At 44.9% G+C, this 17,855-nt stretch overlaps 2 protein-coding genes across 2 annotated transcripts; both read right to left on the reverse strand.

Annotated features, from left to right (window-relative positions):
• Nucleotides 1–1,329: 1,329 nt before the first annotated feature.
• On the reverse strand, nucleotides 1,330–2,434 carry LOC133900585 (NDR1/HIN1-like protein 13). Its single transcript, XM_062341773.1, has one exon. The coding sequence runs from the start codon at nucleotides 2,351–2,353 to the stop codon at nucleotides 1,493–1,495; it is 861 nt and encodes a 286-aa protein (XP_062197757.1). The 5' UTR covers nucleotides 2,354–2,434; the 3' UTR covers nucleotides 1,330–1,492.
• Nucleotides 2,435–5,429: 2,995 nt separating this feature from the next.
• On the reverse strand, nucleotides 5,430–8,232 carry LOC133899967 (uncharacterized). Its single transcript, XM_062341016.1, has 3 exons — nucleotides 8,000–8,232; nucleotides 5,708–7,383; nucleotides 5,430–5,619 (listed from the first exon to the last, which is right to left on the reverse strand). The coding sequence occupies exons 2-3, from the start codon at nucleotides 7,341–7,343 to the stop codon at nucleotides 5,582–5,584; spliced, it is 1,674 nt and encodes a 557-aa protein (XP_062197000.1). The 5' UTR covers nucleotides 7,344–7,383; nucleotides 8,000–8,232; the 3' UTR covers nucleotides 5,430–5,581.
• Between the last annotated feature and the right edge of the window lie 9,623 nt (nucleotides 8,233–17,855).

The raw sequence follows: 17,855 nt of genomic DNA on the forward strand, positions 1-17,855 counted from the left end.
TGAGACCGGGCACCACCTCTTTGTTGAGTGCAGGTTCACTAGGCGCATATGGTCTGACTTGGCCCTTTGGATTGGGCAACCGGCAACTCATCCCAATTCATGGTTGGTAACTTCTTTAGTGCACCAATGATGGACCACTATGGCATCTAGGCCAAACACTTCAACTAAGGGCCTCAAGTCGTTTATCATGCTTGTTTGCTGAGAATTTTGAAGAGAGCGGAACACCGAAACATTTAATCATGTTGACCGCTCAACATGTGGGATCATACAAAAAATTAAAGCCGGGGCAACCCTTTGGGCTTTCGCGACCACCTCATTAGCAGACAACAATCCTAGTCCTAGCTTTTGGCCGGTCTTTCTTTGGCATGTTTTGAGTCATTTTGATCTTGTTCTTCGTAGCTTTGGCATGTCGGGTTTCCTCTAATCAATACAACAAGCAACTCTCCTATCCGTTTTGTAAAAAAAGAAAGATAGAATGAACAATCCCAGATGACATACAGCTGCACGCTGGTTGCAAAAGTTGAGCTTAGACCAAATCAGTAGGTGACGTGAGATTGATGAGTACTTAACACGCTGCTATCGTTGAATGGTTCATCGCTCGCGCCAGCTGATGGTGGTCGTGCTTTGGAGGAAATGAAGAATAGCATCAGTATGGTTTCAGAACAAGATCAAAATAGGCTTCAGAACACTGCTGCATGCCGTAATTTAGTCGTCAGTAGAGCTGCAAAAGGTCAATTGGTATTCGTGAAAAAAAAGAAAAATACAACCAAGATGACCCGGTAATAAGTTGGTAGCGAACGAAAGTAGGGCAGGCACCACGAGTTGACTGACCTGGCTAGTATTTTAATTTTGTTTTACAATTTTTTTATCAGTAAAAAGATCGAAATTTACAAAATTTTACCCAAATTTCATTATTTTTTGTCATCTTCTTGGTGAGTCCCACCTGTCATGAAAGAAAATTCCAGAATTAACTATTTAGTTCTCCTTCAAAATTACCAAAATTTTGATCAAGAGTGGCTCAGTCAAAGTCTCACAAGTCACAACACGGTTGAATGGTCTGATTGAATTTACGTTTACTTTTTAAAAAAAAAACATATACATTACCTGCGATACTAATTTCACCCTAGTTACATCATAGTGCAACCGAGAATTCTGTATACTGAATTTATTGACAGTTTTTACAACGAGTCTAATATATATACATCTAAAGGTATATACTCCTCTAATAAATATTCAGAAAAAATATTAGAAAGTAATATATACATATAAAAAATAATATATACTTCAGTTATAATAAAAAAAAACAACTATAGATATTTAAGCCGGAAGTACAAACTAATTCCGCTCTGTCTATATATATACCAAAAGATCTCTAGACATTGAGATTAATTTACTTCACAGGCGGAGTACTAAGTAGGTACTTAATCTCTGTGTTGAATGCATTGTTAAGCGGCAGCATTACCCACGCATGAGCTAGCGGTGGTGCCGGCGATCACCACCACCACCACCAGAGCGGCTTCACCCTGACCCTGCACCCCCTGTTCGCCGCCGCCGCGTTCCCTGCGAGTCTGTCCACCGTCACGTCGCAACTCGCCTTCACGTCCACCGTCCACGTCCACAGCACCTTCCCGAACCTCAACCGCACCGGCACCCTTGCCTCCACTGTCAGCGGCACCGCGCCGGCCGCCTGCTCCGCGGCCAGCTGCTTCCTCTGCTCCTCCGTGAAGCTCACCCCCTGGCCCCTCAGCGCCGCCGGGAACACCGTCACGTTCCTTGGCGCCTGGTAGAACGCGGGCCAGTCCCCGGACGCGAGCCGCACGCCGGAGTAGGAAACGGCCACCTCCGAGCCGCCGCGGTAGTCGATGCCGACCTGCTTGTTGGCGCCGTTGTCCGCGCGCACGCCGGCGTCGAGCTCCGGGGAGAGCGTGGATGACGAGGAGAGGGTGAGGTTGTCGAGGCCGCGGATGGAGATGGACGCGACGGAGAAGGATGGCGCGCGGGGCTGGAAGATGAGGTACACGGCGCCCACGAACGCCGCGGCGAGGAGGATGAGAAGGAGGATGGCGGCGCAGGAGAAGCAGCAGGCGCGGCGGAGGCGGCGGCGTCTGGTGGGGCGCGCGACGAGCTTCCTGTAGCGGCGGGCGCGGTCCGGGGGCGGGACGCGGAGGATCAGGTCCTTGGGGACCTGCACGATGTAGGTGCCCGGCGGCGGCGCCAGAGGGCGGCGGAAGGACTTGCGCAGCGGCGTCGTCTCCGTGGGCGCCGCGGCAGCGTCCGCGTCGGCTTGTCGATCGGGTCGTCGAGGCGGGGAGGAGGACGAAGGCTGTGGCATGGGGTGGACGCGGTCGGCCATGGAGACAGGGGCTGAACCTGTGTTGTTGTGAGCTGACTGAACCGATCAAGGCGGGCAACGACGAAATGGAAATGGAGCAGCGTGCGAGTGAACGTTGCCTACATTTATGCATGTGACCGTGAGTCCTGGCAATGGGTCGGGGCGGGTTACATCTCTGCGGGTTTTACATCTGGTGGAGGTGGGTGCAATTTTAGCCATGTGAGGGTTGCGGGTCGGGAGCCTATTTGGTGGTGAGATCAGGATGGGATCAATTTTCGCCCATAAACATCCACTGACTGCTCGAAAATAGAGTCAGTCCTGCCTAGCCCAATGTGGATTGACTAAGTAGCTAACCCTAGCTCTAGTGCTTCACTTGACCCTCAACTCCCTTCACCCTCTAGTCATAGCCACAATCGCCAACCACCCTCCGCTCCCCGGTGTCGCCCTCCTCGGCGCTACCCACCATGCCGCGGCATCAACACTCCCCCGCTTCCGCTGCCTTGGCACTCGCCCGCGTTGCTATTGCTTCGCGACTCCTACCGCCACTTAGGTCAAACATTCAAAATTCGTTACCTAAATGTAAATGAATTGGAGTATTGGACTTTTGCATAGGTGCATGGCTTCAAATTGAATTACCAATTGATCCCTGATTTAATACATGTCTTTAATTATGTTCGTTTGATTTTTATCAGCTTGATTAGAAATGTCAACTCCTGATACTAATGGATCTCACGCTGATGATGCTACTGTTATTGCACCGCCATCTAACTCAGCAACTCAATCAGAATCTCAAGGTACTCATGTGTGGATTGTTACTATGCTGGATGCTTCTTTCTTATTTGCTATATGAGTTTATCTAATTATTTAATTGCTTTGAAATATGAACCATTGTGCTATGAATTCTTATGTTATTATATGCAATAGCTTGTTAAATTGACTTTTTTGCTTATAAAGTCCTCAGTGGCACTTTAATGCATAGTTGAGTTTTTTTTTAATCGAAGGGTTACACCCATAGGTCTCCGTCAGGTTTTGGTTCTCCACAAGATTTGGAGTTGAAGATAATTTTGTACCTCTTAGATGGTTTGAATTTGAATTGGCTTTTTATTCGAATTTCGAATCAGATGCGTTCTTACTGCACTGATCTTTACCCGCTCCGTCACCAAGCCTACCTGACAGAGCTGAGCCGCGTAGGGAGAGCAGCGCGTCAGAGTAGATGATCGAAGAAATGAAACAAAGGGGCACGAGGGAGGGAAACGGTCATCTCACGCTCTTCCAGACTTCACAACTATTGCTTAAATACAATATTGTAATTCTTCAGACCAGGTGTTATATTAATAAAAATAATTTTGTGATGCAGGAGTTGGTGTGTGATTTGATCATGCACGATAATGACGTTGGGAGCTAGCTCGAGGATGAAGTCTAGTCAAGCCTGTCACAGAGTCAGGCAAGGTTCCAATTTCCAAACTGTGGGTTCACAATTCTCTACTTCGACTAGAGCTTGTTTGTCTACTGTGGAACATGTCTGCTCTACTTTGCGTACCTCCTGTATCGTAATGCTTGTTTTTATCTACTCTATTTTCTTTAGTGCGTGACAGGGGCTTGATCAATGCCTCCATGCACGTTTTTTTTTTTTGAAAAATTCCTCCATGGACGTTTACATTTATCAATTTCGCACCATGTTTTCTGGCCTCTGACAGTCCAATTTCAAGAATATCCTAGCAGTATTTCGTATCGTACCTTAATTAAGCTTTAAGTTCATGCATGATACATGTCAGACTATTTTACTTATAGATTCTGTAGTTTACTGTTGTGTCACTCTCGATTATTGCAGTCACCTTTACGCTATCTCTAAGTTACGACTAAGAAAATAGTCAGTTACGACGGCACAGATAGTTGAGTTACGATCAGATAATAAAAAATCAGTTACGATCGTAACTATACTGCTTTTGATATTATAACTGGGGATGTGTGCAGAGATTAATAAGTTACGATCACATAACAAAAGTGCATAAATACAACTAGAGAAGTTATCGAGATACGACTATATATATTTGTAGTAACTAATCTATCTTAGACTGTAACTATACTGTTTTTGATCGTAGCCGGGGTTATGCGCAGAGGTGAACAACTTGCAATCACATGACAGAAAGTATATAATTACGACTAGAGAAGATACCGAATTACAATCATATATATTTACAGTAACTGACCTATCTTATGTATTGCAACTATATTGCTTTTAAAATTGTAACCGATGGTGAACGCAGAGGTGAACTACGTTGCACCTAAACACATAATAGATATACAATATGTGTGCATATAAAGAGAGGGAGAGCTGCTTGTTATATTAATAAGAAGAAGCAAAGTTTGCAAAACCAAAACGGAAAAGAACAGAAAGGTCCGACCGGGACGCCGGTTGGAAAGGACAGAAAAACCTATTCTCCTCAAAAGAGACGTCCCAAGCGTCACGCTCCCGTAGATGCCCAAATATCTGTCTCCTCTCTGATTCTCTGGGCAAGGTTAAGCGCAAATCGTTCTACCTTTCAAAAAAATTCCTGTTGTGCTCTTTTCAAATTTCCCAGCAGAAGAGGATGATTAGGGATTTTAATCCCTTTGTCGGGCTGCTTGTGTTGTTTAAGAGAGCTCCCCACCGTTGAAACATGGCTGTTGACGGTATCCATGATGAGGAAAGCAGAGCTGGCTATCACTTTATAGATTATTCCATCCAAACATCCAGAGTTGATTTGTATAGAACGGTGTCATTCAGCAGGTGAAATGCATCCACATATAAACAGTACGTCTAATGAAAATTTCATATTGTTGTTCCAACTCTGAAAAAACTATGTTGTTTTTTCTTTCTCCATCGTGATCTTGTTACTCCTAATTTTAACAAGGCAACTCTAATTCTCCATTCCTTGTATCCTCTCCCTTGTCTAATTCGCAAAAAAAAAAAAAAAAAAAAAAAAAATCCTCTCCCTTGTCTTATATGCTTCTCCAATTTTGCAGCCTGGGTGTTATCCACTTCACTTTCACATCTACTAATCCGTGCAGCACCGGTGAAATTTGTACGGCACGAATTGGTCTTACACGAAACCTCACCAGCCAAGATTTTGTTAAGGGAGTCAAACGGACAAAGTGAGTTGTTCGGTGTAGTACAATAGACTTTTTCCATAAAAGAATAGCCATCGAATTGATGTAATACATAAGAACCTCCAAGTTTTCTAGCATGTCCACCTGTTTTGCTCAGAATTATTTTCTTTGGATAGGCAATGCCCATTTCTCAATACCTGCACAACATAAGCCTCAATTGAGCAAATGTTTCAAATAGGTAAATTGCATCACATCTGTTATGATAAGAAAAATGAACAATTTTACCTGCACAAACTGAATCCTTTGTTTCTGAAGCGCTAGGTATGGATTTCTGGACATAAAATGAAGCCGTTTCATCGCTAGAATCAGTGTTTTTAGTGCCTTCATTAATTCCATAATTTACTTCCAACACACATGCATCTGAAATTGCCGCGCTTACTATTTTTATCTCTTCACCTATATGTGCTTCCATTGAACCGAACAACTTGCCATTGTTCCCTGCTCGCTCAGAATCGCTGTCTGAGTGACTATCACAAGCATCTTTTCCACTAAGTTCAGGCTTTTCTGGCTTTATGCCAATGTGATGTTGCAGATAAGTAGACTGCCGTACATATAAGTTCCCATGCTTTCTATGCTGAGTTGATGGAAAGTACAAGCGAGGAGTCCAAGTTTCCCGCAATTGCCTGTCATGGTCCACAATTTGGTCGAATGGAATATCAAATGGTTTTCTCCAGGGAAGGAGAACAGATGGTGCTGAATCAGGAATCTGTGGTAACTCTACTGTTTTCTCTGAACATTTTGAAGGATCAAACGGATTACACCTTGGTGTGGAAATGGAGGGAACCTGGACATGGAAGCGCGAGACCTCCTCCATTTTCTGAATTGCATCAGCGGCTTGCATGTCCATTAACCCCTTGTCGAGTTCAAACTTCAGAATATTCTTCGCTCTTCGCCGCTCCATCAAACTCTCAAAGTTACTATTCTTTTCCAAATCAGAAGAGCTTAGAACGGCAATATCCTTCCAGTTATTTCCGTCATCTTTCTTCTCTTCTGCCCCATCTTCATTTGAGCTAAGGTCACCATCTTCAGAGTCATCTTCGTCACCATCTGATGAAGAATTCAAGTTTTCTCTGAAGGTTGAGGAACGGTGACCAGTCCCCAAGTTTGCAGGTGGTTTCAACTCATCGAGCATCGGAATAATGTCAGTGATTGATGCATCAGAAGAACTCTCGGTAAGATCAGATTCAGAATCAGAACAAGGATCCTGCCTCATTACAGGTTGCCAACATGAGCTCATGAGTTCACCAAACTGATACTGATTTTTCACTCCATCGTGACCCCTCTCAGAATTGGTGTTGTCAGATTCTTGCAGCTCAACCTTCTCGTAGCTTTCTTTGACACCCTCTTCCTTGTCCACAATGACGTTGCTCTTGGCAAATTCAGAAGATTCTGCACAAACAGCATCGGCTGACACACACGTGACATTTTCATTATCACAGTGAGTAAAATGCAAAATACAATCAGAAGTTCTCTCCTCAGTGTATATAGCTTGACTTTCAAATCTCTTCGCTGGGTGAGCCTTGACATCAACATTCTCAATCTCCTCAACTGAACAGTCAATAATGGAAATTTCGGAATTAGGGGACAAAGTGTGTTGGTTCTCCAATGTTTCCTCTCCAATCACTGGTGCACCTGGTTCCCCATAACGCAAAAGTGCTCCAAGAAAAAGTGCAGTTAACAGGAAGACCGGGGAGGAAGACAGCAGGAAAGCGATTAGAGAAGGGCAAAGTTTGTGCAGGAATAGCAGCAAAATGCCAGCGCCAAGCATTGGATAATCACAAGCAGATTGATAGACAAGTCTGATAGAAGAATACACTGTTGTCTTGATGTGCGATAGAAGATGGTTCAGATCGAAAGCCATATTTATCGCCTTGAGTTCAGTCCTGAGGCAAAAGCCTAGCCTGGTATGGTAATAGGAAGCAGGAAGCATATTAGTACTATGGAAATAGTTGAAAACAAGTATAGTGCTTTAAGCATGTCAAGGCAAATCGATCCCATAATATGGGGTGGTCAATTGAGCGTCGTTTCAGTTACAGATCAAGAGAAATATGAAAAATGTTTTTTTTGTGATTTTTTCTGGTTCTCGGTGAACAATTCATCTGTTCTGTCTAACATTGATACTTGGTCGGAAAATCCTTGATCTGTACCACCTAACATTGTACAGCAAATGAGGGAGTGAAAGGCACTGCTTTACAAAACATATCAATGGTACCAAATAGAAACTAATTTGATCAGATACCCAATCCTTCAGCAGACGGTTTATTCTGAATCCACTAGCACTACAGAGTTATGTGTCTAAGAGCAACCCAAACGAGAGAAAAACAATAGTAAATTCTGGTAAAAGAATCGAAACCTAAGCAAATTTGCAGATCAAATCAACACATTGAAATTACGCAAAATGAAACAAAGAGCTTTGGCAGCACAAAGCTATATGACTGCTCACAAGAGAATCTAACAATGGCACTCATCAAGAAATGAGCAGTGCAGCGTAAGAAACAAGATTCACGGCACAATAACTGGGAAATGAAGACGCTCCTGCCGCAGCTAGACGAGAGACGGCAGCAAGAGCCAGAATCCTTCAAACGTCTCGCACGAATGCAGCAAGAGGTGACGGGATGGGGAAGGAATGGCCAGGGGGAACAGGTGACGGGGAGGGAGAGAATAAAGCAAGCAAGGAGCCAAGGAGGCACGAAAGCTCTCCTTTTTCTCTTCTAGGAGGATTCTTTGCTTTGGAGCAGCAGCACCGCCAACTTATGTCCTTCTCAGGGTGAGTGAAGCTTGAAAATTCACGTTATTGTCATTTGAAGATAAGCTTGATTGATTTTTGTCCCGCAACAGGTGGCATCCGATCCATCTGACCTGGCTCTGCCTGATCCTGCAACTCTGCAGCGTGGACCATACCGTACAGCTCCATAGCTAAGACACTAAGGTTTCACCATTTTCCGCCATTGTGCGACAATGCTTTACCGGCAACAAGCCTGACCACTTGCCTTCACCAAAGCTGCGAGATCAAAATCTGGACAGTTGTGACCGAGATGGGCTAGAAGCCCTCCCATCTCCGTTTCATATTGAGCTCACACCAACCATTCGAGCTATTCGCATGTAGAGGCAGAAGCCTTGTGAATTTCTTCTCAATCTGTCTCCAGATGGTACAACGAAGGTGCAGCAGCATGTGGTCACGCAAAAAATACGAATTTATATAATGTACCTGAGCGTATTTATTAAAATAGATAACATATTACTATATTCACGATTCTAGCATCTGTATTCGGTACATGGTGTGCCGAAAATATCTTTTTTGGGCCGTGAATCACCTGTATTCGGCACACCGTGTGCCGAATACAGGGAACAGTATGTATTCGGCACACGGTGTGCCGAAGTACCTGTTTTATGATTTTTTTTTTTGCACGTGTTGTTATTTATGTAATTGGCAAATATGGTCGTGGCTGGCCGCGGTTCGCTTCTGTCATCTGATACCGGTATTTTGTTATTTCATGTAATTAACAACTTTCAACTAAATTTAAAATGAGTTGTTAATTTAACTGTCATTTTATCTCGGTGAGTTGGCACTTCATTTTATTGGCAAATTTCAACAAAATTTATAATTATGTACCAGTGTATTGTCATTTCATGTAATTAGTAACTTTCAACAAAATTATAAATTATTTACTAATTTAACTGTACATTTCAAAATACATGATAAAGAAAGCATGTAGTCTCTAAGTCGACGGGCAGCCTTAACACTTAGGTATGTTTAAACATGCACAACATTAACCCTTGTATCAATGATCATCTCAAGATGGCGGTGGAAAGTGACGACGTACATTAACGAAAGAATGCCAGTTGTGCCAGTCAAGACTATCAGGGTAAGATGGTAGTCGTCTCCGAGGTGATGGTTAGAAGTTGTGAGGACGGGTACAAAGAAATCCAACATCATCTTCACGATCATCACGGTCCTCCGGAGATGGAGGCCTCAGAGGGAGGGCTCGAGGTGGCATGAAATCTTTGTCGTTGGTGTCTTGAGGTATCACGGTAGGAGCACGTCCTATTTCGTTGTTGGTTGGACATCATGTCGATGTGATGTGTGAACATCCTCTTGTAGTGTTCGTTGAATCTTCTCCTGTATGGCTGGTGGAACGTCGAGACATTGGTGGCATGAAATCATCGGCCGCATCAGCGTCATCATTTTCAGGTAGAATAGTAGAGGGCGCTCTTGTACACCATAGGTTCGCTGATCTTCGTCGTCTTCTACGCGAACCAGGTATCATACCCCCGCCGAAGAGCATATGGATTACCAAGAAGTGTGGGATTTCTTTGTCGATCAACTCTGCGTCTTCTGGGAACGCCTAACGCAGAAGAGGAGCATTCGAATCAATAGCAATAAGATAAGTAGGGTGACCAAATAGAAAATAACGAACATGTATGTGGGATGCATACTGGTCGGGCAACATCACCATCCTTCTTTGCCTCATACAGAAACCCAGCACAGAAGGATGGTCGGCTAATTCGCACACCCTGAGGTATATTTGGCGGCGCTCATGTAAGAGGGCCCTAAGGTCGTCGGTTGTTACATGTAGGAGTGGAACGGTGAACGCATAATAGGGCCGTCTTGCATGCAATTTAGACACAACTTGGATTAGGTTGCTCTCATTAAAGGTATCATCCTTCCCTCCATACACAACATGTAAGGAGGTATTTAATGCTATATCGATCGTTATAGGTATCCATGGATAGCTAGTACTAGAATATCCCGCCATATATGTATTGATCTTTGACTGCAATGTTTTTGCTCTGCACCAAAGCACGAATCGCTGGTTATTTAATAAACATTAAACAGGTATGAAATAACGTAATTGATATATACAAATGCTTAATAAGTAACTCATAAATAAGTTATGTGTCCTAATTATTTGACAAAGATTATGTAAATTAAATGTAATTACTTTAACACTGCAGTGCATAAGATATAGTACAGATGAGTACATAATATAGTGAATAACACATAGTACAGATGAGTACACAAAACATATGAGTACACAACATACTGCACTGGCTCATTAACGACGATGACGCTGCACGCAATCTAAACATGGCCAAATGGGCCATTCGTGCCGGCCCGGCACGGGCCCGACTTGGCACAGCCCGGCTACGGCACGGCCCATCTACAGTAACGGGCCGTGTCGTGCCGGCCCGCGTGCCTTCCCCTCGGCCCACGGCACGGCCCATCGGTGATCGTGCCGTGCCGGGCCGGCTCGGGCACGATTTCGGCCCGACGGGCCGAAATAGATAAAAAAAATATATAAAAATATATAGAAAATAGATAAAAATATTAAAAATATTAAAAAATAGCTAAAAATTAAAAATATATATAAACAATAGAAAATACGCTTCGGGTCGTGCCGCACGCTCGGCCCAGGCACGGCCCGTGGCCTCGTGCCGTGCCGGCCCGGCCCGTCGGTGATCGAGCCGTGCAGTGCCTGGGCCGTGCCTACAGTGCCGTGCCTCGGGCCGGCCCAGTAGGCACGGCCCATTTGGACGTCTTTAACGCAATCCCTAGGAGTGTAAGCATCTAGCGGGTGTGTGGCCCTCATCCCAGCGGCCTGAGCTGGCCACTGCCACGTGTGCCCTTGCTCGTCATCTTCATCGCTGTGTGGTATTGCAACTCCACCAAATGTGTATCCAGAACCTCTAAGTCGGCCCTGCATGTACCACGATGTAGGATCGTCATGCGGGAGTATGGATGTCGGTAGTACGTGCTCCGACGGAGTCCTGAATGCTGAAGTCTCAGCATGCTGGTACCACTGTGAACCCCCAGGTGCATGGGGATATTGGGGGTACTGGCCGTTCAGTAGCTCGGTGAAGCTACCCGCTTGCAATGCAGCAGCCCAGTCAAAATCTTGTGTGCCGCTCTAGGTTGGCGTCTGCTACATGCAGTCAATGACGTCCTCATGATGAGTTAATAATACTGGTGGAGGTATTTGCGTAGCTTGAGTAGGTTGTGTCCACTGAGGGGGCTGGGAACCCAGTGTACACTGGGCGGGAGCAAGAGCCTCCGTAACCTCCTCGACTTCAGCACAAGAACGTGTCACATGATGGGCCGTAGACGAATGTGCCTCCCATGATTGTGCCTCATGAGCACTGGACGAGCGCCTGTTGTGGGAGGCACAGGATGAGTCCATGGCGAGTACATCGTACCCTCTAGAACGCGGGGTATAACCACCTACACCACGTATCATGGACAACAAATGAGACCCTCTCGTCCTCATGTAGTCCCTGAGAGGGTTCTGATCCCTTCACGTGGATGACCCACTTGCTTCTCCACATGCTTGCTCCGCCTGCATATGCATTTTGTACCCGCTTCGGTCTATATTTGTTGAGGGTTATGTCAGTAATACGGATGTGTAACTAATGAAAATCATTAGAAGTACAACATCACTTACCACCACATGAAGAAGACGGGCACGATCCTCGAGGAAGGGTCTGGGGGCTGGCGGTACGTTGCCATTGGGTAAGGTGGCACACGTGCGGGAACAGTACCACAAAAGGTACTCCCACTACGTCCTGTCGTCGTACTGTCCCGCAGGAACGATGACATCCACTGCGCTTGACTCCATCCACCTGTTTATGTGCTCCGCATTAATCTCCGACCAGTCATGTGTGTCTGCGTTCCCCTGTGCGCTCCTCCTGTACATGGCATAAACAGCTATAATTTTGTAACATGGATCACCTAATAACGTACAATAACACACTTACTCGTGCGCCCGACCAGCGTCTCGTGGGGGAGGTACTGGCACCAACTGTCGATGATCGAACTGCCTCTGTACACGGTTAGGAGAATACACTTCCACATTGTTCATGTACAGCAAGAAGCATCTGGTCATCCACAAGTTCGAGTCACAAAAACAAGAGGATGCGATGAGACCTCCGATCGCAATTTCGGCCACTCGTTCCATACGCCATGGATCCCACTCCATGAGGTCGACGATGAGGACGTCAAGGTCACTGATCAACCGGAAGTAGTTTCCATGGTCTTGCTGGTGAGTCCATCGCAACCTGGCATGAATCCACCAATACCCCATCGTAGGCCTCATGTCGTCGGCAACGCAATCGGAGATGGAAACTGGATAGTAGATCTTGCTCACCCACGGTCGACAAACCGGAAGATACTCCCAGCTCCAGAGCTATAGAAGGTGTAGGCAGCCAGAAATAGATCCCATCTTCATTGACCGCTGGGTAGTGCCACACAATCCTTTGTACGTAGCAGCCAACACAACAGATCCCCAACTGTAAGGTATCAGCTCGTACGGACGTAACGCCTGTCGTGTTGCAGAACATAATGCCTCCCAGCAAGATGTACAAGTACACCTCGTAATACTGCATAACTGTAGCCTCGTCCACATCCGGTGGGCAAGGACCGAACTGTGGTAACCCATGAATCCATGACATGGAGAGCCTAATATCCTTCATGTCATAATGCATATTAAACCTACAAGATGCAGAGACTCAATGAAGAACGAACAACACTAGAACAAATGAAGTGCATTACGTAACAAATAATTACCTGCCCTGAATATAACTCTTCCACTGCTCCTTTGCTGGTCGTGAAAGTACTAACGGGGTGCCCCTTATCGGCAGCTCGATCAGAATGGTCACGTCCTGCAAAGTTACGGTCATCTCTTCACAAGGAAAGTGGAACGTATGCGCCTCAGGACACCAGCGGTTGATGAGGCATGTGAGCAGTGACACCTCGATCGGCGAGAGGGGAGTCCTGCCACCGCCCTCCATGGGAGCTCCGGCCATCATAAGAGTGAACGGTAGTAGTCCTGCCTGTGCGAGTGGCTCGTGGAATTGAGGGTCTAACTCCTTAAGCTTGCGCACACTCCTGGAATGCAACGGGACCAACTGCAAAGGTGTGTAATATATTTATTGAGTAAGTACCAAGTTATCAGGGCAATTGAAATTCATATATTATCGTTGTACCTATTGCCCTGCGAAAATCATCATTCCCTTATGGTTCTCGTTGTACCGTAGCTGAAGAAGCTCGGAAAGGTGAACGTTGTCCATGCCAATGATTTCAAGCCTCATGGTTCAATTAAAAAACAACATAAGACAACAGCTATTACAAAATAGGTACAACAACTAATAGGTGCATGACAAATTACAATACAAACCATGTTTGCGATTAACTTCATAAAACAAACTCAATTGCAACAAATCTAATACATTCCAGTTCGATCATAGCCTAATAGTTTACCATCTGATCAGACAAGTCCTCCTGTCATGGCCAGATTGTTTGCATATTTTGCACCTACATAGTCCATGAACAGCATCTGTTGCAACCATATCACCTTGCAACCTCGTGGCTCTAGGCCTCCTAGGATCCGTGCATCATTCTCTGGGATAAGGTACCCACTTAGACCCCTCGATTGCTTTTGTAGCTGCTTCCGATGTTGAAGGAACGTATCTTCCAAAGCCATGTGCTCCTCAATGCATCGATCGTGAAATAGGGTGATACGTATTATGATCCTTCGTTATCGCCCATGTCCCTGCAAGCGGCGAAGACATGGGAGCACGAGATATGATGCATTTTTAGCTTATTGCATGTGCACTTTACCTCGTGAGAACCAATTTGACATTGTTGCATTGTGTCCTCCGCGTTGTATCCTGAAGTGTACTGACGGCGACACATGACCTCGAATTCATTGTTGGCCCGGTCGTAGATCCTAGTCCGATGAAAGTGTGCCTTACTCCTCCTTCTGGATATAATTTCCTCCACCTTAGGTGCAAATCGTGTGCTGTACTCCATTGCAGCTATACCACGGTCTTGAAAGTAGTCAGATGTTCTATAGAATGTGAGCTCAATTATACCACACAACGAGATGCCGCGTACACCCTTTAGGACATTGTTGAACACCTCCGCTATGTTCGTTGTCATGATCGTATACCTAATATGAGAGACAACAATTTTAGATAGGATATTTTCATGACAATGAACATAGCGGAGGCTTGAGTGTCATGGATTAGAGCCCAACGTTCCGCCGGCTTTCCCACTATCCACTGGCTAAACGTAGCACGTGAATGGCTAATGATGGTTTGGCCCCCCACGATTTGCGTCCGCAAATAGTCCTCCTGTGCTTCCTGCTCTGCCATCATCTTGTGAGTGATCTCATTTAACTCTCGTCATATCTCGTTGAACTTCGCTTGCTAGTTCTGAAGACACAACCTTTTGAACCTCTTTACAAGACCCTCTTTGTGGTACCTTGAGTACAAGTTCACACCTAAGTGTCGCATGCACCACCTCCTCTCCACATCAGGCCATACAATGGAGTGATTTGTGCTGTCATGCAGCACTTACAATGCATACAAGAGGCCCTTGTTGCGGTCTGAGATAATGCAAACTCGTTCCCTATTGCCAACGACATATGTCCTCACCAAGGTGAGGAACCAAAGCAACTATCATTGTTCTCACTCTCAACCATTGCATACGGGAGAGAAATGATATGATTGTTTGCATTCGTCGCCATCGCTGTCATTAGGTTACCATGGTACTTGCCGCTAAGAAATATAGCATCCACACATACCACCGGCTTACAATGTCTGAAAGCTTCAATGCATTAGGCAAAGGACCAGAAAAACCTAATGAGGTATCGGTCAGTGCTGCTGTATGACCCATCCTCTAGCCTAATCGGCTCATCCGCCATAGCCCATTGGGTCCCTGGATTGGTCACGGCAATCTTCTGCAGCAGCCTCGGGGCATAGTTGTAAGACTCTTTGAAACTTCCAAACAACATCTTCAACGCCTTCTGCTTCGCTCGCCACGCGGTGTGGTAATTGATCAGCATACCCGTCTTAGTCTGCACCTCCTCTATAATAGATTTTGGCGACAAACATAAGTTTATGCCAACAAGGGTGATAAGGAGTTGGGCTATGAACCTCGCATCAACAGCGTGGCTCACATTCCTAACAGCCTCTTCGCTGCATGTATGTGGGGTGTGTCTACTCATCACAAAATAGTTCTCATATTTTGGCTCATGTGCTCGTACGAAGTAAGGACAATTCGGGTGCTTGATACACCTGACCTCATACTCCGTAGGGTTAGATCGGGCACACTTGTGGTCCCTTCTTGTGATTACAACATAGTTGCTGATGAAGTGGATGACCTCCTCCCTGTTTCGAAACCGTTGTCCCATCTGGATGTCGCTATTCTGGTATTCCCAGTTAGATAGGGTGTTATACTCAACGATGGTACAATCTAGCAGCCCAGGACCATGAAAGTACTGGATCACCGGCACCGGGTCATCGTTGTCAGCACATTCTTCATCCCCGCTACCACCGGCTTCATCATCCATGCATCCTGCATCTACCTCACCATGGTCCACTCAGGTCCCTCTGTACCGGAAGTGCCCTCCCTGACATGCCTTCCCTCCTCATCATGCATCACATGATGGTCTGATCCTTCCACGTTAGGCATCGCTTCATCTTGCACCAGTCGTGATACTATGTTTACGTACACTCCTATTTCAAAGTTCTCCTCTAATGTCTTGCGTGAGTACAAAGCACATGCGTTATTTCTTCTCAAATCGAACAACGTATGGACAATGATCGAACTGTTTGGCACAAGCCGTGGCCGCACACCCTCTAGGACAATATTGTAGGATTGCTGGTTCACACGCAAAAGGCTCATAACATGTGATTTAAGCCTTCTAGATCAATAGGTAGCTCAACCGTACTCTCTACGTGCTGGCAGTTCTGAATTGATACGAGCCTCCCATACAAAACAGCAGGACGTTCTCCATAATAAATATAGATAGTCATAGCATCTCTGCTAAATAAACGTAAATGAGCAAATAACTACTTAGATGTATGTACTATACATACTCTATTTTATCAACTTAATACCATTTAACCAATGTATTCAAACGGAATAAATACTTTACTTTCTCTAATTATATTTTCTAATCTAAATATTAAGTACATACATAATCTACATATAAAATCACTGTTACGAGATCATAATTACTGTTACGAGATCATAAAATATGCAAATATTATACCTACTCTATTTTATCAACTTAATATCATTTAACAAATGTATTCAAATGGAATAAATACTCTACTTTCTCTAATTACATTTTCTAATCAAAATATTAAGTACATAAATAATCTACGTACTTACTATTACGGAAGGTTGTCCTCTCCGCGCGCTGCTGCTCTACTCCTGCTCGCACTCGATTGCTGCTGCACTACACCTCCTCGAGCTCGACTGCTGCTTCAAATGCTGCTCATCCTCGCGCTCACCTGCTGCTCTGCTTACGCAGCCAACTCGCTCTGCTCGAATGAATGCGCAGCGACCATTTTATAGCAGCCGACCGAGAGCTAAGGTAGTGTTTGGTTGGAGAGCGAGGTGGGATGGGATGATTCTATTCATGTTTTTAGGGATGGGATGGGATGGTCCGGAATCAGATATTTGTTTGGTGGGTGGGATGAAACGACTCCATTTTAGATTTCGGGCCCACCGTCAGTGACCCGTCCCAAGTGGGATGGCTGCGTTCAGTCTTTTTTCTGGAACGGATCCGTCCCGAATCTTTGAAGAATATTCTCTGATTCAGAACCATCCCATCCCACTGAACTCCAACCAAACAGCTCAAAAACAGGATGGATCCGCTCCGTCCCACCCCATCCCACGAACCAAACACTACCTAAATCCCCATGCAGGTCGCCAGCAGTCGGAATAAAGGGAAAAGGTGAAAGCGAAAAAGAAAAAGTAAAGCATGATGTGACATGACGTGATGGCACATTGTGTACGAAAAAGCGTATTTCGGCACACCATGTGCTGAATACACACTGTTCCCTGTATTCGGCACACCATGTGCCAAATACAGGTGATTTTTGGTACACCGTATGCCGAATACAGATGCTAGATTCGTGAATACAGAAAAATATTATCTATTTCAATAAATATGCTCAGGTATATTATACAAATTCATATTTTTGTCTGTGGTCGCCTTCCCGTGTGGGGTAAGGGTGGGACGTGCTGTATAGGAATATGTTTGGTATAATTTTATTTTATTTTTTAAATTGGTCATCTCTAGCTTCAAAAATTATTAAAGCTAGAGCTGTAGATAGATCGATGGTATTTGATTGAATCACATTATTAATATTTTGGATTAAAAATAGATATTTAAACTATATTATTTTATCTTACAAATTCCAAATCCTGTTGAGAACTTGAAACTAAAACTCTGCTAAACAACCCATAAATCAATGGTTGCTAGATCTACAACCATAAATTGTAAACGAACTTAACGGGAGGGAAAAAGGAAGAGTTGAACAACCCAGCTCCCTATTTTACTGATCTGCTGTGCATGGTGCA

The sequence above is a fragment of the Phragmites australis genome, chromosome 19 (genome assembly GCF_958298935.1).
Source record: "Phragmites australis chromosome 19, lpPhrAust1.1, whole genome shotgun sequence".
Classification (NCBI taxonomy): domain Eukaryota; kingdom Viridiplantae; phylum Streptophyta; class Magnoliopsida; order Poales; family Poaceae; genus Phragmites; species Phragmites australis.